General features: G+C 41.0%; 1 protein-coding gene across 4 annotated transcripts in view; it reads right to left on the reverse strand.

The window, feature by feature from the left end:
• DISC1 (DISC1 scaffold protein) overlaps positions 1–22,020 on the reverse strand; it is a 203,034-nt gene that overhangs the window by 138,906 nt on the left and 42,108 nt on the right. For all 4 annotated transcript variants that reach the window (XR_007157968.2, XM_066994050.1, XM_048047234.2 and 1 more), the window contains exon 4: positions 2,830–2,977. Coding sequence is in view for 3 of the 4 variants with exons in the window: in XM_066994050.1 (XP_066850151.1) it covers positions 2,830–2,977 (148 nt within the window). In the remaining variant the exon portion in view is untranslated. The remainder of the gene's footprint in view (positions 1–2,829; positions 2,978–22,020) is intronic.

A 22,020-nucleotide genomic window follows, 5' to 3' on the forward strand; every position in this document is an offset into this window, starting at 1 on the left:
ATAATCAGCCTCTCAAAATGCACCTGCAAACAACGCAAACCTATTTTGTCATGTATGTTTCTGCATAAAGGCATGCACACTTGTAAGGCCAATTGCACTTCCACTTCCATGTCCATCTCCAGAGACAAGTACGTACATTTCCACATAAAGGGTACAGATGTATTTTAGTAGCTTGTTTAAAATAAATAAATAAAATTTTGTCTCAAATGAAGGACATTTTTGAAGCATGATTTCCCACTGTAATCTTACAAAACAAACACATTAATGCCACACAAAAAACATGCATCACAGGCGGTGTAAGCGTGATTAATCACACAATTACAATCTCCATGCACAGCTGTTTAACAATGTAGAACATAAGATTCATGTCTCTTCTGCAGGATCATCAGAATACATGCTTTACTCCCTCTCTGAGTGCTTTACTCCCTGTCTGTGTGCCAAAATGTACTAAAAAAAGGCAAAAAAAAAATTTTTAAAATAAATGGCATTATTACTTAAACAAAATTCATGTAACGATTGTGCATCTTCATTTCTGCAACAACACAGTAAATCAAGCACCCATGTGTGAGGTGCTAGGACATCTGTGTATCTGTGCCTTCCATTATAGATTACTGGGGCTTCAACCAACCACATTTTCCCAGATTCTCCAAAGCAATTTTAAAGATTAAAGAGGTAAGAATGCTACATGTTACCTTCAGATTCATAACACTCCACCACCAGAATGATTACATCTTAAGCAAATACACAGAGTTTTTTCTTTTTTTAAAAAAAAAAAAAAGCTGCATTTTTCTGCAAACTGCATGCAACAGAAATTTCTAAGCAGCTGATCAAAATCTAGGAAATATTCTACAACAAATAAACATTATTCTGAGAACTCCTTGGAAATCCCATATACGTCTGCCTACTTGGTATTGAGGAAACAGAAACAAAATCTCCCTGATCTCACTGAACCTGTGTTACCACACGAACATGGTACTGTTCCTAACCTATACATAACCAGACTTGGCTCCTACCATATGCCCACAATCTCCCATGCCAATGCTGAGTGCATTTACCTAAAAATTCATCTCATAATTTAATCATGTAAAACAAAATCAGGGCGTGAACGTCAGTCTCATATATTAAACAAATAACTTGCCATACACACTTAATTTAAAAAGTTCTTCATTTGCAAGAAGATGAGACTGGCTTGATTACAGTAAAACTGCAATGTTCTGGTCTTCTGGGGCTAGTCTGACTCATCTGTTTCATTTTTGAGTTGAAAAAGGACACTTTGGACATCATTGTTTTGTTCTGATTCAAAATGAAAGTCTACGAATTTTCATTGAAGAAGTGGTCCAGCTGTACTATATAAAAATACTGTTGAACAAAAAAAATTAAACTAATACAACCCCCTGAATACTGAAGACAAAGGGTATGCTCACTCCCATTAACAAAGGAGCCAGACTACAGACAAGTGGTGTGAAAGGCTATATGGATCAAGCAAGAAAAATAAAAGGTGCACAACAACAACAGTCAAACTCAAGCTCAAAGAAAAGAGCGTGTGCAAGACAGAAAAGTGAGGAGTAAGAGGATATTCATCTGACCCTGAAGAATGGCACTGCTCTCACACCTGTGCAAAGAGAAGAGTTACAGATAAAATCATCAGGAGAGCAGGAAAACTTTCATAAACGTATACATTATTTGTAATATATATTTATATATAAATATAATACATATATTTTATATAAAAATAACCAGACTACATATTTCAAGGAAGCTTTAGTGAATCAATTCCTGTGACACTGAAAACATCACCAGCTCTAAAGCCAAAAACATTACAAACTAATGCATAGAGAGAGCATATTTTAATAATAAAATGCACTAATCTTTAAGGAATGGTAAAACAGCTTCTTAGAGCCTCAGAAGGCAAGAGAAAATAGGGAATGAAGTTAGTTTTAAACATGTCTCATTACTAAATTTTGTAAGTATAGGCTAAAAATACGCGTAAAATCCAACAGATAATTTCTCAATAAACCCTATTACTTGTACTGATTTTATCTAATTTTCGTGTATATCAAAAAATACACCACAATTTATTTTCTGGCACACTGCGACCTTCATATATACAAGCTGCCAGAATACAAAAGGGTTTTCTTCTTTCATTTGTGCTACAGTATTTGAGAATAGCTTCCAACACCTATGAATAATCCTCTTACTTTTAACAACAGTAACCAGTAGCATAGCTGAAGAAAGACCCAGGAATAGAGGCAACTTTTTCTTCCTAAACTAACTGTCTCCCTTGGGTCATCCAAGGCATCTCACATTCCACCAGTCTTTGAAGTTGTTCTCCCTTCAAGAGAAGACTGAGAAGTTATTTTTGTGACTTTGTACAGTGTAGAGCACATTACTGCCACCTAAAAAGTGATGCATAAAAGGAAGCTCCTAAAGATCTATGCATCTCAAAGAAGAATCTGTTTTTACTTTATATTTAAATGTCCTTGCATTGAGTGAAAAGGAGCGTCAGAATTAACTCCATGGGGAACCTTTGCTCAAGCTGCCTTGCTGTCATACACCTAAGCTGCTGGGTCAGGATTCAATCCCATTCTTACTCAACATCAATCAGGAAAGTTCAATTTGCTTCACCATTTCATCATAATCAATCTTTTTAAGGGCAATTCTGAAAGAACTGTGGGAAAAAAGGGGGAGGGCAAGTTTTCATAAATGTGCTCCATATTGATATGCTAGAAGGTCCTTAAAAACCTGTATTAAAATTCTTCACAAACTGTATTCCATACTTTAAGAAAAACATAAATGTCATTTCGCATTGTAAGGAGGCATCAAACTTACCGATCTGCAGCCCAGCGCAACATTGCTTGAACTTGGGTAACAAACCTATCCAAAAAATTGCTAATTGAAGGATGTCTTGAAGGGAGCTGGAATTTTAAAGATTTTTTTTCTTTCTCCAGTTCTTCTAGTTTCCGTCTAAATTTATCAGCTAGACATTAAATTACAAAAAAAAAAAAAAAGTTATTGAACAGAGAAAAAAAGGTTCTGTTTTAACTGAAGAAGAATAAAGGTTGGTCAACAAGAACTAAAATCCACATCACAAATGGTCCTTTACCTTTTGATAAAATACTTCAGTCTGTTTTGCTCTGGGACGAATTGCTGAGACTACAACGAACAATATCAGATAACCAGGATGCTCAGCAACTTTATTCTATGACAAGGATAAAATTGCAGGCTTTCCAGCACTTTCACAGAGTTTTAATCTAGTAAGGCTCAAAGTTATCAACCATGCTCTTTTCCCAGAGTAACAGCTCTGAACTGAATTTTCTGAAAACTTCCACTTTTCACTGCTCCAGTTTTAAAACAATCTTAAATAGAGTGCTCTGACTCTCCTGTAGCTCTACAGACTTAGAGCAAACACTTCTCTATTTAATTTAGTCTTTACTTTGTCTTCTTCCTCTGTGTAGAAACCAAAGAAATATGGTTCCAAATACAGATAGTTATTTCTGGTATGTTTATCCTCTATTCCTATGGCGCACACATACTAGGCAAAAAAAATCACACACAGAACAGATAATAAGCCTGGCTGGTCCAAGCCAGAACACCTTTGATGATACATTAGTCAAATCAGAGAGTTTTGAGTTACTCCACAAATGGAAAACCTTTACAATCCAGTACTTTCCTTGTGACCTTGCTGTCTGCAATCTTGTGTGATTAGCATTCCTTCCCTTCGAGCATTTTCAGTACATGTTACTATCAGAATAACATCCATCTGTGCATGCATTTTACTGCTTATTTTCTTTCTTTATCCTCAAAGGGGTTTTAAGAAGAGAGGTGGTTTACATTTGCTGTTTTAGTGAAATGATCCATTTTTACAATAATCTATCATTAGTATTGATCTCCCTTCTGCTTCTGTGGTGATGAGGTGGAAATAAAGACACAGACTGTGCTAATGAGGCTAGATCTCCCTAGGCCTGCAGACTGTTCCAAGTAGTTAAACTCATGCTATTATTATTATTAGGGTAAAAATGCTGCCAGAAGGCTCTAGATGAAATTGCAAGCACAAAAGTTACTGCAGGGTCCAGGCCTTGCCCCCACAACCTTTCTGTACATGTGTGTATACTTGTCCTGCAGAGGAGAAAACCCTCTTCAGCACTGGAGGTAAACCAGGTCTGCAATGTACTTCTCAGGGGCCACAGCTGAACAGATTCCTCCCATCCCTATCTCCACAGGGAAACCACACAACATAAACCACCAAAATATAGCAGGCTTAAGGACTGTGAAAAGATGAATGAGATTTTTTAATCTTTTTTTAAAGTACTTTAGAGAGCAAATAAGATAGCTGTATTGTCCATCTTCCTTGCAATATTTCATATAAAGTTGATCAGGAACTAGAACTTGAAGCTTGACTCTTTCCAAGGATCAAAACCATGTGCATCAAAAATAAAGCTCACCCACACAGAAGCTTTGCAAGAAGTCCTACCCAGGCACACTCCCCTACCATGCACAAGTTTGTACAGGGAAAAAGCCACCAAAGGAAGATAGACAATGAGTTAAGTCTTCGTCCTCAGAAAAAGTCGGTCAAGTCTTTGGCAACACGGGGCCATTCCCGGGACTTTACAGGGTAGAGATGGCAGCCTGGGATGGAACAACTCAGCTAAGGCCAGACTCACTGGGAAAATCTGAGACCAGCTACGGTTATCCACAACCGCTCTAAGAAAACAGTTACGTATCTGGCAATAACGATACTTCAAGACATTTCATATCAGTATGGATATCAATATAGCCATAGATCTCACATGCTCCAAGTTGTTAGTTTTTTCCCCCGTTTAATAGCAGTGTGTTAGACTGTGCAAACCCCTCCCAGTACTCTCAGCCATAGGTGCAAAGGGCAGCAAAGGCCACAATCAATCATTAAATCTCTTGCAGTTTTTAAGTGTATGGTAGATGAGCACCCTCAAAAATGATGATGAATCACCGTGGTTCCTACTGCACCTATTGCTCCCTTGAGACTGGAGCTCTCCTGTGAGCACCTCATCGCAGCGGTGGGCAGGCACAGCCAGTCCAAACATGGGCTCAGGGCCCACTAAGAGCAGACACACAGCAGTCCTCCTTTCCTCTGTCTGCCATTTCCTCTGACAGTTAATTCTGATGCTGAACAGCAACAAAGCTCAGGGCAGCAACTCGAGGGCTAGCTGAAGTTTCAGTGAGGACAGACCAGAGCTGCCAGCAGAACCGCAGTGCTGCAGTAACTCGCACGCAGACTGTAAAACACAAACACCGCTGGGGCTATCAGCAGAGCCATCTCACGTGCTCAGGATCCTATTAATACTGCAGTGGACAGAAACAGCAGTTCTACCAAGGTCCTCATCTGTTTTCCTTCACTGTACCCCTGAATTGAGAATAAGAGACAGCCAGGCAGGACACTGCTGAATGCGTCTCTTTCAGGTTTGCTCTGGTCAGTTCAGGATTAAAGAAGCCTAATCCAAACACTCAGCCAGCTGTAGCTTGAACTAAAAGCATAACAGGCCTACAAACCCTGATGAAGACTATACACAGATTACCCAAAAGAATCTCTCCAAGTCAGAAAGGCATCAGCGGTACCCATGCTTGATGGGATCAAAGTTTGGCACTTTGGCAAAGCGTTCCAAGCCCCATCACTACAGCATGGAGTACATCAGCTTTCTCCCTTTCTGCTCACCCACTCTTGCTATTTGCTTTTTCAAATAGGATTTATGGGAGGAGAAAAGTGAACATAAAACATGTTCTCTATAGAAAGCTATAGTTATAGAAAAAGATCTAAACAAGGCCTAAAGGGTGGCAAGGAGGCGTACACGTGTTCTGACATAGCAATGCTGGTTTAGATAGCTCGTTAGGCACTACCCCAACCATATTATGCAAACCAGAAATTAGAACAACTAACTGGAAATAGTCCTGAACCTTGTGGAAATGCCTTGAGTTAGCTTTCTTTCCCTAGGGCACACCATCATAGCAGATGAGGCAGCCAAGCAACTGACAGCAGACAACAGTAGGCAATGGTTATTATTAGCAGGAGAGAAAAGTTTTGGATAAGCATGTATTAGCAGCCTCTTACAGTTTTTTTTGTTTTATTTTGTTTTAAAAAAAGAGCAGTAAGGAAACACCCAAGTTATTGACAAATCAAACCAGGATCTCTCTCACAGAGCAGCATTATACAGATTTATTGGTTTCAGGTCAGAAGCAATATATATCTGGAGCTGTTCTGTGTGTGTAATATTGAAATAAAGGCCAGGTGATCTTGGATGATAAGGAGCAGGCAGGACCATTCCTTCTTCGGACATCTCTGAAACTCCCATTCATCAGCAACTCGACAGGATGAGGACACAGATGAGAATCCCAAGCCCACGTTTTGACCAGAAAAATGCATCAGCATTTGCATCTCATGTGGAATTTCACAGATTTCACAGATTTCTAGGTTGGAAGAGACCTCAAGATCATCGACCAACCCCCACCTCTTTACAGCCTCCTTTAAGGTAACTGTAGAGAGCAATAAGGTCGCCCCTGAGCCTCCTCTTCTCCAGGCTGAACAAGCCCAGCTCCCTCAGCCGCTCCTCGTAAGACTTGTTCTCCAGACCCCTCACCAGCTTGGTCGCCCTTCTCTGGACTCGCTCGAGCACGTCCATGTCCTTCCTGTAGCGAGGGGCCCAAAACTGAACACAGTACTCGAGGTGCAGCCTCACCAGAGCCGAGTACAGGGGCACAATCACTTCCCTAGACCTGCTGGCCACACTGCTTCTTATACAGGCCAGGATGCTGTTGGCCTTCTTGGCCACCTGAGCACACTGCTGGCTCATATTCAGCCGACTATCAACCAATACTCCCAGGTCCTTCTCGGCCAGGCAGCTTTCCAGCCACTCATCTCCCAGCCTGTAGCTCTGCTTGGGGTTGTTGCAGCCCAGGTGCAGGACCCGGCACTTGGCCTTGTTGAACTTCATGCAGTTGACCTCAGCCCATCGCTCCAGCCTATCCAGATCCTCCTGCAGAGCCTTCCTGCCCTCGAGCAGATCGACACACGCACTTAGCTTGGTGTCATCTGCAAACTTACTGAGGGTGCACTGGACGCCCTCATCCAGATCATCGATAAAGATATTAAAGAGGGCCGGCCCCAGTACCGAGCCCTGGGGGACACCACTAGTGACCGGCCTCCAACCAGATTTGACTCCATTCACCACAACTCTCTGGGCCCGGCCATCCAGCCAGTTTCTAACCCAGCAAAGCGTACGCCGGTCCAAGCCCTGAGCAGCCAGTTTCTTGAGGAGAATGTTGTGGGGAACGGTGTCAAAAGCCTTACTGAGGTCAAGGTAAACCACATCCACAGCCTTTCCCTCATCCACCAAGCGCGTCACTTGGTCATAGAAGGAGATCAGGTTCGTCAAGCAGGACCTGCCTTTCGTAAACCCATGCTGACTGGGCCTGATCGCCTGCTTGCCCTGCAAGTGCCATTTCAAACACTAACATCAAAAATATCACTGTTACAACCAGAAAAAGTAAGAACTGAATTTGGTCAGTGGTCACTGACCATCAAAACAAGCAGAAACACCTACTTTTACTCAAATCATTCACTGTTAGGCTTCCTTCGTTCCCTGAACAGGGTTTATGGCAACCCTCTACAGCTATTCAAAGAGTCTGGGCACATGGCAGAACACACTTTCCCTTCCCAGCAGGTATGGCAGCAGCATTTACTGTTGTAAAGCTTCCCAGGCATTCATCCATAACAGGGCATTGCCAAATGGCAGGCTTCAAGGAAGACATAAAGACTCAAGTGCAGAAATAAACTACAAAAAAATGGCCTGGGGAGAAGAAACAACTAACTTGCATTTGGGATGGCAGGGCAGGAAAAGACAGGATCATTCTGAGAGATGCATGTGACAGGACTCAGAGGTACTACTACTGTGACTGAAAGATGGGGAATTAACAACACAGGTTTATATTCGCACTGTGCTCTCCAAAACCCAGCTGCTGAAGGAGGAGGCAGATTGGTGTTCTCCTCTGTATCCAGGGCAAGCAGCTGGAAAATCTGCACTGAAAAGGGAGCAAATGGATAAAACCCATCCTATGATACTTCAATTTGTTCTTTGACATGATTATGCTAACACAATGTTTTTGTGTCCAGTCGTTTCATCCTTCCCAGCCCTAGAAACTGGCTATTTTTGGAAGGAAAACAGATGAGGGACCCCACATGACACTTCATTCTCTCATTAATTCTTGGCTGCATCCTGCTTTATATATTCCAGTCTACACAGAATTCAATTAGCTTCTACTACGAGACATTTCTAAATCATTTGTTCCACTGGTATTTTATAAGTATTGTTGCTGGACGTATCTGCTTGTCACCTTTCAGATTAAAAGATTGGTTATCCTATCATCATTAGGGATTACGTCCCAAGAAACTCCACCACCACTGAGCTGAATACTGCAGCACTCAGCTTCTGGTCTCCTCTCCTAGAAAGGAGCCCCCTTGGTTTGACCTGGCTGATGTCTTCAGTGCATGGAGAAACCAAGGCACCTCATTGCCAGCTGCTGAGCAGGGAGCCATGCAAATAAGGTTTATCTCAGTCCAGCTTTCCGTGCTGTAACTCAGAATAGAACTAGATGAAGCAGAAGTAATGGAAATGATCAGAATTCTAGCAAAGATGACACATGAAAGAGTTCAAAGAGATGGATTTTATAATCTAGCAAAGATAAAGACTGAGGGGAGCAACTTTCAGTATGCCAGCAAGCTGCAAAGAAAGAGTTAATAAAATGCTTTTCACCCCTACTCAGAACTTGAGTCCTCAGTAACAAACCTGAGTTGCAACAAAGGAGAACAGGAAAAACAGAGACAGTAAAGCACTAAAACTAGCTGCTTGGGAGAGCCAGGAAATCTCTATCAGTGTTAGTTTTCAGGTCAAACATCTCTCAGGAGTAGCTCTGGCATAGTTTTTAAAGCTGAGGACAGCAAAATCAAATGCATGCTCCTGAGACCCCTTTCCACCATACTCTCTAGGATTTTCTAGCCAGGAAGCAGACACAGAAAACCATTGCTATTCATAAACCATTAGGCTCAAGAACACCACTTTCTTTTACCCTCATTTTAGATTTTTAAGCATGTTATTTAAACGCAGAAAAGACCTTCACGGAACTCCAGAGCTCACTGATGAACTGAGACATTTAAAGAAACCACATGAACTCAAACATACATATCACAAACTTAATACTTTGTTCCTCTATTCCCATACTTGACACTAAGTCATCTAACACAGTTTACGTGTAAAAAGCAATTCCCTCATTTGAGGAAGTAGCATGATAGACATTTGTTCTAAAATGAAGGAACTTTAAGGTATTCAATACAGACTGCTTTACAGGCAAGCAAATGGAATAAAGCATAATTCCCTTTACCAGCCTTCTATTTCACTGTATTCTGTTACTAGCTTGCTGACTTGGAGCAGTCCTATGGATACATTAGACAAAGTCCCTACTTCTGTGTAAAAGTCAACCTTTAAATTGCCTCCATCCCCACTGTTACTGCCTGGTGCTCTCCAAACATCCCACTCTACTTGAAGCCAGCCCGGGGTGCAGGCCTGGAAGAGGCTGACTAACTGCTGTTCTCAGCCGAACAGACAGCAGCCCGAGAAATGCACGGTCTCCAAGGATCATGCTTTGTAATAGCTTTGAGCAAAGGAAGCGATTTCCATAATTTTTAATTGACCATATGAGAACATCTGGCTACCTACCTACTTTTTACATATTCTAATGTGGTTTTGTATTATTATTATTCCCATGAAGCGCAGTTTCACTTTATCAGAACTATTTATCATCATTTAAAAAACATTTAAGAAGATCATCACAGTAAGGGTAGAACTTCATTTACTACTTATGCATATATTTACAGTTATTTATGTCTGCTCTTTGCTGATAGGTGGTAAGATGATCAATCGTGTTATTCTACGAGCTGCTGGAGGACATTAAGAAAGCGTCTCTTCAGCTAGTTCAACTAGAGAAGACCTTTTGATCCTGCCCCACAGTTATGCAAACAACCACCTTCTTTCCCTCACTTCCCTCAAAAATCTGAGGGACTTAAAACAGGATTTGTGCAGAGTTTACATGTGAAAAACACAGTACAGTCCTGAAGTCTTTTTCATAGCTGCTAGATATACTTCCAGAGGCAGGCAGCCTTCCCAGCATTCACTTTCTTAAAAATTTAAAAGCTTCCTAGATGACTTAAGAATTTTTGTATACACAGCATCAGAAATATTTTATAACCTATTTTGTACAAGCAGAAGAACTCCCAAGATGCGCCCAGCATCCCGTGCCCAGCTGCACACAGGAGCAGACTAAGGAGCAAGGCACAAAGCGTCCCCTTACCTCGGTACTGCTTCCTCAGCCTACAGTGCTCGTCACATGAAAGCCTTCCTGAGCAAGACACTACTCCTCGACCACCGCTTTGAGGGAGGGGAAAGTCATGAGTGGATCAACATTTATCCACTAGAAACTTCTCCTTTCTGTGGTCATGTATGCTTTGGGTCTCCAAAATACCCTATGACAGACAATTTCAAAATGTAGTTACGAATTCTATAAACACACACCCCAGCTGATAATTTTAAAAAGTCTGATGATCTTATTAGGCGTTTTTTTTTTCCCCTTTACTGTGAATGTAAGATAACATTCCATCTCTGCTTTCCCCATACATCAATAATTGAGGCATTTTTATTTTCAGATTGCACCATTCATTTTTCTGGACAGACACTTACATTAGCTAAAGCAATCCTACAAAGGCTAGGAAGTGAGGAGTCTAATTGGGATCTTGAATGTGACTAAAATGCAGCTAGATAAACAGACTATTAAGCAAGGTGTCTGTAGCCCAATTACAAGTATTGGTCCCCTGCAAAATTACTTGCAGGAGAACATGCAGACCAATTAATGTCCAGATATAATGTGCAAAGACATATCCTGTGATCAGAAATGAAGGCATTACAAGCAACTGGAGTCTGCATATGCTCTTCCTTTCAGGATAAATTAACCATTTAAAAGTGTTAAGCAGATGCATGGTAGAAAATACTAGATTCCTTCCAAGTCCTAGCTCACTCGATATGTGTAAAAGGGAGCTTTAGACTACATGCAGAGAGTTGTTGAACTGCTGCCCCTCACCGTGTGCTGTCTGGTCACTGGTGGAAAGCACGACCCTTTCTACCTTTCATTCACCCCTACATAAGGAAACCAGCAAGACAGCCCTAGTGCAGAGGCAAACCCCACACCCAAGCCAGGCAGGCTCCAAACAGGCCCGGGGCTGGGGACAGCCACTGGAAGAGCCTGCTGGGATGACAGGAGCAGTGGCTGCACCCCAGAGCTCTGCCTACGCCACTAACAGGGGCCAAGCAAAACAGTTTGGCACTGAGGACTCAACACCCTCAGTTTGGGGGCCTTAATTCAGGCTGGGCTCAGTGTAGTCCCATGGACTGAAGGCCAGTCAGTAGCTGGACTCCCTGGAGCACACATCTTTGTTTCGCCTGAAAGAAAAGCATTGATGCGTTCTGCGACTGCTCTACAATGCAAAGCACAGGATCTACGGGACAACTGGGAGATTTCCTTCAGAGGCTCACACACCAAATCTTAACTAAAACACTCTTTGGGCCAGGATCTTTGGAATACTTCTAGTAGTCAGTGGAAAAAGTAGCTCCTGGAAAGGACAGTGAGCAGATGCTAAGCTCTCCAGACAAGGCCATAACCCCTGGGTACCACAGCCAAATGTTCCTGTTCCATGTTCTGTTCATAAAAGGATAGAGCATAATGCAGGTGAAAATATCCTGATTACCCATCACTTAATTTTTCCATTTCAACCAAAAAGGCAGCTTTGTGAAATTCAGCACACCGGGCATGCTCCCGAAGTATCAGCACGGCCTTGAGGGGCAGATGAGCAAACCAAACTCCTGGCTGCTGAACAGCCTTTGGAGTCTTAAGCAGCCCTGACAAAGTTCACCCCAAAGCAGGAGGATCAAAATCTGTTCAAAGTGCTACATTCCACTATTCTTTATTCTGTGTGTATTTCTCAGTTATTTGGCACTCATACTATGTGTGACAAACCCTTCTAATTCCCACTTCACCCTACTGATACGCTAGATGGATGTTTGCCATTGACTCTGGTGCTATTTAAAGTTAAAAGCCCATTAACCTGAAGAGCGTAAGAGAGTCACCCCCCTCAACTCCCAGCCAGACTCGAGGCGCCAGAGTGGCCAAAACACACAGTAAGGACCTGAAGTCACACTCGGTGCTCCTAGCTTCCCCTGCTTCATGCTACATTACCTGCCCACAATTTCTCCACTCTCACCTTTCCTAGCAAGAGGAGACTGGCATGCATAACGCAGGAGAGGGGAAAGGGAAGGAAACCTGGTATTCTAAGTAGTCCCTAGAATAAAAGCAATGGAGAACAGTGTCTGAAGGACTTCTTACAAGTGCTTCTCAAGCAGACTGTCTCCCAGTGTTTTTCCCCCCTCGGTCCACACTAGTTACAACCCAAGGAAATTGCTGTGTCCTTAAAAGATACAGAACATTTCAGAATTTAATATAGCGAATGTCAGTGCTGCAGCAGAGTTGGGAGTCTGAAAGCTTTAAAAATACAAGAACAGACACATTTCAGCTGTTATACTTCTTATGAAAAGAAGCTTGACACATTGGCAGAAATTGATTTTCCCTCTCTAATTCATATTGGATTTGAGAATGTTCGTTTAGGCTTTGAACAAAAAGTGCAATTCTTAAAAATTTCACCAATGCTTCCTCAAAACATACCATCAAATTTCCTTTCCACTGGGTTTTCCACCTCCAGTCTACACTTGAACATTGAAAAGTCTATGCTGTGTGTGAAAATTCTTTCCAGAAGGGCACCAGTGAAAGCACAGTGTAGACTCAGCCTAAGTTTTGTCCAGTGCCCCTATTTCGTATAATATCCCCAGCAGAAGCATCGGCGACAAATTCCCTTTCAAATCTGTAACATGTTCTCCATATCCTAGCAATACGAGTTAAACAGAGAGGTGATTTATGGGCACAGTCCATAGGACTTGGTGGGCTTTGTGAGGGCGTGGGTAAAGTTACTATCAACGTCAGCTGGAAGGTCAGCAAAAAGCCCCAAAACCAGAAAGGTTCCTCCAGCTGCCTCTGGGAAAGGAAGGGGGTGAGCATCCCATAGAAACATAGGAAAAGCAACATTTTTCTAATGCTGGCCAAGTAACTTAAAAGGTTAACCACCCAAATCAGTATTCTGACATTTTCTCACTTGTTATCACCTGACAGCGATGTAGGCTGACCTGTCCTTACAGCTGTTATTTCTAGGCTGAGTTTAAGGCACATCATGACGATCTGGATAAACTCACATCTCTTCTAACATGACTATCCTGCAAGCGAAGTAGTTATTATTTGCCACTATCATTTCACAAAAAAGCCTCCAATGTAGGCCAAAACCCAATCATACAAGGCTCAGACAACAACAGGAAAAAAAAAATCCTACTCCAGTAAACCTACAATCAACAAAACAAACAATAGTCAAAAGACAAATGGAGAAGACAAAGCAGAAGACAGCCAGTATGGATGAAAACAGTGCACAATATTTTCATCATACCAGTAGCTAAATCTCCACTGCCCGTTATAGGAAACTTCTGGAAAACGCTATATTTTGATAGTTGTTTTTAACAGCAACTATTTTAATAGTGAGAATTTAATAAGTATTTTGCATTGCAGCATAAACTAGCCACTTCCATAATTTGCTAAATGCTGGAGTAATTACATTTTTAAAAGTGCCTGACATGCCTAACAGTTACTGAAATAATGGACAATTTTCTGCATATGACAAGCCCTTACTCATCTTTGTAATTGCACTAAAATAACGGTACAATTCCACGCAGTGTCTATCCCAGATAGTCATTATCTTTGGATTTGCTGCATTTGTAAATTCCTTCAAACACAACAAGGGTTTCAATGCATCGGCATTTTTTGGAGACATCATTTCTGTTTTAATCAATTCACCGTACAAAATAAACAATGCCCTGTTGACTGTTTGCTTTTGATATTCTTTTATAAGCATCAATTTCCAGTGGAACCACTGAGATGTCTGCATTTCCAATATGACTTTACAGTAAAAATAATATACGATAACATTGAAAGATACATTAAAGGGAAAAACAAGCTGATTGCTGGTGCACTTTATTTGGTATCAACATTATTTTGTAAGCAGTGCTGACAGTACTGTCACTACATATGAAATTGTACAGAAATAAAGAAAAACACGTATGTCTGATTCCAGGCTGAATCTGCATTAAAAAAAAATGGAAAAAAATGTAAGGAGGTAAGGCTATACAGCACAATGGCATAGATCCCTACTCTGAATTAAATTTTGCTCTGAAAAAGAGCCCTCAAAACCAGGATGCTAGCAGAAATGAATACAAGACTCCTTGGCTTGCAATACAGCCATAAGAATACTCCTTCTTTTATTAGAGTTGGTAGAGGAGGAACTTCGGTAACGGTTTCCCAGCAGCACTGTTCGCATACATGAATGACTGTCAGCTATATTTTAATCTGAACAGAGGATTCAATCTTGTTCCACAATATCCCTTTCCTCACTCCAGGAATGTCCAAGCCAATACCTGTCTTTCTTAACTGCCTCTGAATAAATACAACTGATCAATTAGAAGATAGGCCAGCCAATTAACAAAGAAGCAATGCAATACTTTACAAAGAATTGCATTATATTATGTGACACTTGTCATTTCAACAAAGTGAGTTCTAAATACTCTACAAAAAATAAAGAAAGTCTGATGGACTACACCTTGGCTTTTATAACAAGGATTTTATGACTAGAGACAGCCAGATTACATTGAGATTTTTTGTACCAAGATCTATTTAGGCACACATTGTGGATCTAAAGTTCTTTGTTCCAGCTGTCAGACAAAGAAAAGGATCCTTCATTATTGTCTCACCTGAACATACTGAGAACACCATCCTGAAATACAGTCTGAATGTTTGAAAGGTTTGTGGTTTTTTTGTTGTTGTTTGGTTGGTTTGGTTTTGTGACAGAAGTACAAAACTAGTGTAGATAATAAAAGGAGTTTTCCACAAGGTTTATTTTCATATTCTTAAAAACCTGTTTTACCTGTGCTGTAAAAATGCACACCAAAGCAACACAAGTGCTAGGCTAAGAACACCAGTGAGTAGGCGCTGAGTTGCTTTACATTGAAGTTTGAAAGAAAATAGCACAGATTTTAAGATGTGGTGGATATTAAATTGTGCAATTGTAACATCTAAAAAAATGGTTTGCAGTTTTGCTGAAGTTATCAGCTACAGGTCAGCATCACCAAAACACAACTAGACATTATCCTCTTTCTATGGTGAGGCACGCTGATGAAAAGGTATCAAATATTCCATCTTATAGAATGGATATTACATACAGTTAACTATAATGAGAATATAAATGTGTGGACACAACCTCAAACTGATTGCTCTGAAAACTGCAGAGGGAAACTCTGCAAGGAAACTTGAAGCTTTGCTCTAGAAACAAAAAGAGAGAGTAGATAAAGGAAGTCTTTGTGGTAACTGAGCTGAAAAAAAGTGCATTCATTATAGATGAGTACTTGGATGACAGAATTTTGCTTTTAGTTGAACAAAATCTTTCTTTTTCCTCCCTCACTCCATGCATTCCCCTTCATGAGTTCTCCACAATAATAGTCAATGCTTTATCATATTCCAGGTCTCAGTTTTAAAAGTCTATACAATCTCAAATACGTGCATCTAATTTCCTGTTTCAATGTTCCTTCTTTATCCCTGATGCCCTTCAAGGATTAAAACTTCACCTAGAATTAAACCGATACACTTTCTGATACACTCTGCATCAGCAGATGCAAAACCAAAAACTGTTTACAAACTATTAAAGACGCTAGTATAATTCAGTCTAGCTACATTTCCAATTTCCAACATCCATCAGCATTCTAGCACCCAGAACCCAGGAATTGCACTGTTTTACATCATCCAGAAAAGGTCATATCCAAAAAAAGAAAACAGTAAAAGAAAAGATTTTACAACATTTGACATTTGTTCTCAGACTATTTTGTCTGCCATAAATCAGAATCGATTTACATATTTTTAAATGTTTTCAGATTCAACTGATTTCCACCAGCTGAAGGAACCTGAATTTAGTGACAAAGGATATCATTTAAATACAGAATAGTTGCTGACAACAACTGGTGACTTACTGTCCTTTCGAACTTTGTTTCGCAACCCAATTCCCTCTTCTCTGGGACACCCCTATCCTAGTTTCTGCCTCCTCTATTTCTCTGCCCCTTCATCCTCTTCTCTTCCCACACCCTCCATCTCAGCTAACATCCATTTCTTCAGTCTCCTTTCTTTCCCAACAGTGATTTGGTTCCTCCTGAACTTCTGCCTGACATAGAAATCCACTGCCTGATTTACAAAGAGGCCTCCATTAAACCTCCTCCTTTCCCCAACCACATTCTTAACTTTATCAAAGGTTGGAATAAAGTTACATTTTAGTAGGACACAGTGATAGGAAAACAGAGGAAAAAAAGGCTTTTTAGCTATCTGATCTTCACATGCAGTTTATTGGCTTGCATATACTGAGCTCTTGACCCTTTCCTAAATACCATCTTCAACACCACTTTCTCAAGATTGTTTTTGGTACTAATGCATGCATGGGGTGAACACAAAATAACTGAAGTCATTTTGGGCAGTGAAACGCAACTGCAGTTTGATCACACAACTGTAAAAGGGGAAAAATAATAGAATGTTAAATGTAAATGCTGTAATCCCTCTTTTTCCTGAAGGCTGTATCTCAACCACACTTTGTCCAAGTCATTAAAGTTGTCCAAATTTTAAGACATTAAATATTATCTGACATTCCCATACAGGCACTAAATTCTGTAAAAATGTAGTAATTTTGGGGGTTTCAAAGCAGTGTGAAAAGTAAACATCTCTACTAAAACACGTTCTCAAACTGAGCTGTAACACAGGCACATCTCACTGCAACATCTTATGGAAGACAAGCAGATGTAACACACTTCCTTCAATGGTAGCTGTGTGTTCTTCATGTCGGGAACAAAGCTTTGAAAAACTGGGATTTCCACCACAACACAGTCATTTAAAAATGATCCAGTCTGTACGCTGGGGGCGACAGGGTGCAAAGCAGAGCTGGCAATTCTCTGTTTTCCTATCCTCACCCATCCATCAGATTTTTGTAGTATTTCTTGTGAAGTTATCAGCAGCTTGAAGAGTATGATAGAAAGAAAAAAGTTAACGAGTTGTTTGATTTCCCCATAGGAACCTCACAAAGCAATCTATCAGCCTGCTTTGCACTGGAAAGGCTGAAGTGAACAAAGGAAAGCATTACCATACAAAACCTCTCCCACATGGGTGTGTTTTCCTTTTTGCTGCTTCCCATAAGGCTCTCAAAAACACTGAATACTAACCAAAATATTACAGGATCCTGAAAATCTCCAGTATACCTTTAAACAAAATTAAAAAACAGTTACAGGCTTATATGCATAATCAAGAAACACCATCTAGAAACTCTTTGCCCAGAGTTTCCTTTTATGCATCTACACGTATCTGCATTTTCAGGGGGAAAAGAAGAAGAAGAAGAAAAACCAGTAGGGATATACACCACAGTTTCATGGGAAGGGTTCTGCCCATGGCTGTTAGGCAACTTGAGGTCGTGCTGTATTCTCTAATGAGCACCAATTCCCCAGTGCTGCTACACAATCTCAAGCAACCCCATTTCTTTCAGTTTCTAGGTCCTCTCTCTGTAAAAATGTAGACTGTAACAATTGCTCCACGGGGGCATCATTAGGCTTAATTAACACCTGTGTGAGATCTTCAGATAAAAGGATTACTATAATTACACAATATTAAGTGCTTCTTGCACAAGAAACCCTGTATTATCCCTTTCATAACTTGACCTTTTTGTAAAACTTAGTGCCTTTCTTGTTCTTTTACAGGACTCTCTTCCCTGTAAAGGACTGTCTTACCTCTTCATCTTGTAATTTCACAAGTAGGTAAAGCACAGTCTCTCCTATTTGAAAAGAAGGGAGTCTGGAGTCCTTTTTTTTTTAAAACAACAAAAACCATTGTCCCCTTGCCCCCATCTTCCTCCCTTTTACACATTTTTCACTTTTATGACCTTTTCATCCTGGCTCTGCAGCTGTCCCTCCCATCCCAGTCCCAGCGCAGAACTTGTGGAGGTGTTTCTGGCAGGAGTTACCCTCCCCACGCACAAAGCACCTGCAGGGCTGCACAACAGGATCTCAGAGCGGATCAGTGTGGAGAGAGATGACCACAAGGCTGTTCGAGTGCCCCACAGACCTTTACCTGCTCTTAGGTCCCCGTTCAGCAGCAGGGTTAAGAACAAGAGGACGTCCCACGGACCCCAAAAGCAAGACCCCAAAGCAGGACCTGAGGCCCGGCTGCGCCGAGCTCATGTGGCAGCAGCGGATTCCGCTCAAGCACAGCAGCTGCGAGGAAGCTCAGCTCCCTCCATCCTCCTGCTGCAGAGGGCTCTGCTCCACAGAAAAGCCCTCGCATGTCCTGCCCCAGCAGAGAAGAGCAATGCCAGGGCAGTCTCAGTGCTCTCCCTGCTTAGCACGGCTAAATGTGAAAACTCTGAACACAGGCTGGCTGCCTTCTTTCAGCCTGAGCCTGCAGCATTTCATCGCCTGCAGCAGCCTCTCCACCTGCTCATTAGAGCCTCCCCGGGCTGGAAATTCAAGTTGCCAGTCGGGCGGATGCCTTGCCTGAGAGCCAGGTGAGAACCAGAGCCAGGAGGGAAGGGCAAAGAGGAGCGGAGTTTGATGGGGCTTGGCCTGCAGAGGTAAGGGCAAGAGCACCTGCCAGCTATTGCCATCCTCTCCTGAAGGGTTCAGAAAATCATGTGCTCCAGAAAGGGCATGGGATTTGCCATTTTCGTATGAACTCACATACAAAAGACGGGACATATTTCAAGTGTAGTACTGTAGGCCCTAGAGCTGCAGCACAGAAGGCGTGGGTTCTGCTTCAGCCCTGCAGCTAAGCTCCACAAACATCTCCTGCAAGCATGGAAAACAAATGCACTAAAGCCTGCTCTTTTCTGTAGCATGTGTTAACCACAAATGGAAGCGCTGCAAGAAATAAGTTTATTAGCATACAGCTTCCCAATAACTAATATTTACCTTCCACATGAGCTACAATTAAATAGTGTTTCTACAATAGTGAATTTTGTTGTGAACTTCACACTATTCTAGTACATCCACAACACCTCAACCGTTTTCCACAAATACAGAAGAGGCTGTTCTACCATAGCAAAATAAACATTGCCATCCAGCATCCCACCTTGATTCTGTCCAGCAGCATCCTCTGCTATTGATATTGTTTGAGCCCTGTCTTTAAAATAACAAGCAAGGATTAAATGGATGTGTCTAAACAGCAACCTCTATAAATATTTTTTTTTGCAAATACCTCCTGCAAATACAATAGAAGATATCTGCTTTCCCCTCCCACAGCCATTCAGCTCCTTTTTACTTTACCTCAACTGGACAGCTTAGGAAGAACTGTGGTAAAACATGTAGATAAGACAGATGGTATTTGCTGCTCTTTTATCAGTCCTGCTGCTTAGTAGTTTTCCAAAGTCATGATAATTTATCACTTGAAAAGTCCCAAATAGATCCTGGATTCCACTACAACTTCGCCTTCCCTATTTTGCAAAGTGGAATTATTTCTGCTTACAAGAAACATCAAACCTTCAACCAAGTACCCGAACTACATGAAGACACCTGAAACAACTGGCTTTTGTTCTTTGCTTTTAAATTTCAACTCAAAAAGCTTTATTTCAACAGGTCTGAATAGAAGCTGTCCCCCGTACTTCACAGCTGGAGCAGTGGGGCAGAGACAGCTTGGCCTTCTTTTTACAGTTCTCTTCACAATATCCACCCTCACCCTAACACATGCTCATAGCTCTCTGTTCCTCCCCACACAGAGTATTTCTCTCTTCCCAGAATTATATGACAAATTTTTCTTTAACATATAAATAACCAACCTAGTCAACATATACGGTCCTCTCAGGAGAAATGGTGTATATATATATAAATATATATATATATATCATGGTATATTGAAAGCTGTTCATCTGACTTTTATGTCTCATTACTTTTATGGACAGAGATTTTAAGACAAGAAACAAGGTTAAAAATATCACTAACTGGTTACAGAACAATGACAAGAGGAGAAAGAGTCGAAACAATAGATTTGACTGTAAAATACCACTATTTTGAAGTGTGTGTTGCTAGACTCTCAGTTAATCGGTGTTCAGATTGCAATTCTGGCAGTGGTCATTTCTAAGCAAGACATTCTTCAGTGACAGAGGACATGAAAATAACTTTTCTCATGTTATTTACTAGAGGCTTCACATTTCAACACATATCTGCTTCCAAACAATAAGCTCCTGTCAAGTTAGTGTTCCATCAAATCTGTCAATTGCAACTCATTTTGTGCTACAGGACAAGCCGACACATTGAATAAAGGTCAAGTGGAAAAATGTCCCTTCCACTACATCAATGTCAGAAGTTGGTAAAGGTCACTCCATCCAATAATTGCTAGTACAGAAAATAACTTTGTTGCAATCTACATGATTAAAAAAAAAAAAAAAAACTGTTCAAGTCTTTCATTTTTTCCAAGATGTGACACACTAACATTCCTGTCATTTTCCTGTGGCCCATACACTCTAATGAGAGCAGCTTGACCTACAGGCTCTATAGTACAGCAAATATAACACAAAATTACATTAAGATAACGTTTCTGTAAAAGAATGAAAATTAAAAACCCGGTATACCTCAGTTATAACACCTTATAACTGTGAAGCTCCAATCAAAATAGGAGTTCAAAGGGCTTCAGAGTCTCATTAAAATGTAGAATGCTGTGGTAAGATGAGCGATGATATACTCATTTTACGGACCACTTGTCTGAAGCAGAGTGAAGCAGCTTGCCTAGTTAAAAAATCCAAAATCAAATACAATCACAGTCTAATACTTTTAAAAAAATGAAAATCTGCTGCACTTTTCTTATAGGTTCCTGTTCCTGCACAAGAATTCATTCTCTCTCTCATCTGCTTCTCCAAAAATTATCACCTTATGGTTTGGAACACCATAAGTCATAACATGCAAAATTAACACGTACAAATACAGAAGTTAGCTTTACATCAATTTAACACTGGAGCTGCAGTCGTAAGGCTGAACAACCTGACTAACATAGCTGGGTGTATGACCCTCATCATGAGACTAAACCTGGCTTGTGTTGCAGAATAGCAGAAAAGAAGGGGAAAGAAAATGCCAAGGCTCACCTTGTCTCACTGCATCAATCCAAAACTGGCTCATTTGCAACTCAGTGTACTCTCAGTCTCTATTATTAATGAAAGATTTTAAAAGGAACACTGGCGCATAGGATTCAGGTCCTGTACCAAGACGAGTTTGGAAGAAATTTTGCAGTTACTGGGAAGAGTGGTAGAAAGATTTTACACACTGGACTTTAAAAGCAGAAGACCCCAAGGATCTCTCTCACCCTAGCGTGCAACCAATGCTCTGATTACAAATCTGGATGCCCAATGCTTACAAAGTTACCTAGGTCCTACTAGATTCCCCCAACCCCAACTGAATATAACCTGCGTGCACCCTGTGTGCCTTTCTTCTGCAATCAAACCAACAAGAAACAACTTCTTGTTAAAGAAACAAAAAGTTAATCAGAGAGATGCAACTCTGTCTCTACGACATATGCCAAACATTAACCACCTGAATGTCCCCAGAATGAGGCCAGTGGAAGTTTTGTTATCACCAACATTAACAACCGAATCAGGCAGTGGATATGTACTGTAAGATGCACAGTACAGGTATCTGTAGCCACATATGTCTCTTTCAAAGCATTTTTGCTTCACTTGGGGGGGTGGGGGGGGGAAGATGTGGCATAGTATAGGAACTTGTAGCTCCTTTCCTAGGTTTTCAT

The sequence above is a fragment of the Anser cygnoides genome, chromosome 3 (assembly GCF_040182565.1).
Source record: "Anser cygnoides isolate HZ-2024a breed goose chromosome 3, Taihu_goose_T2T_genome, whole genome shotgun sequence".
NCBI classification, from domain to species: Eukaryota; Metazoa; Chordata; class Aves; order Anseriformes; family Anatidae; genus Anser; species Anser cygnoides.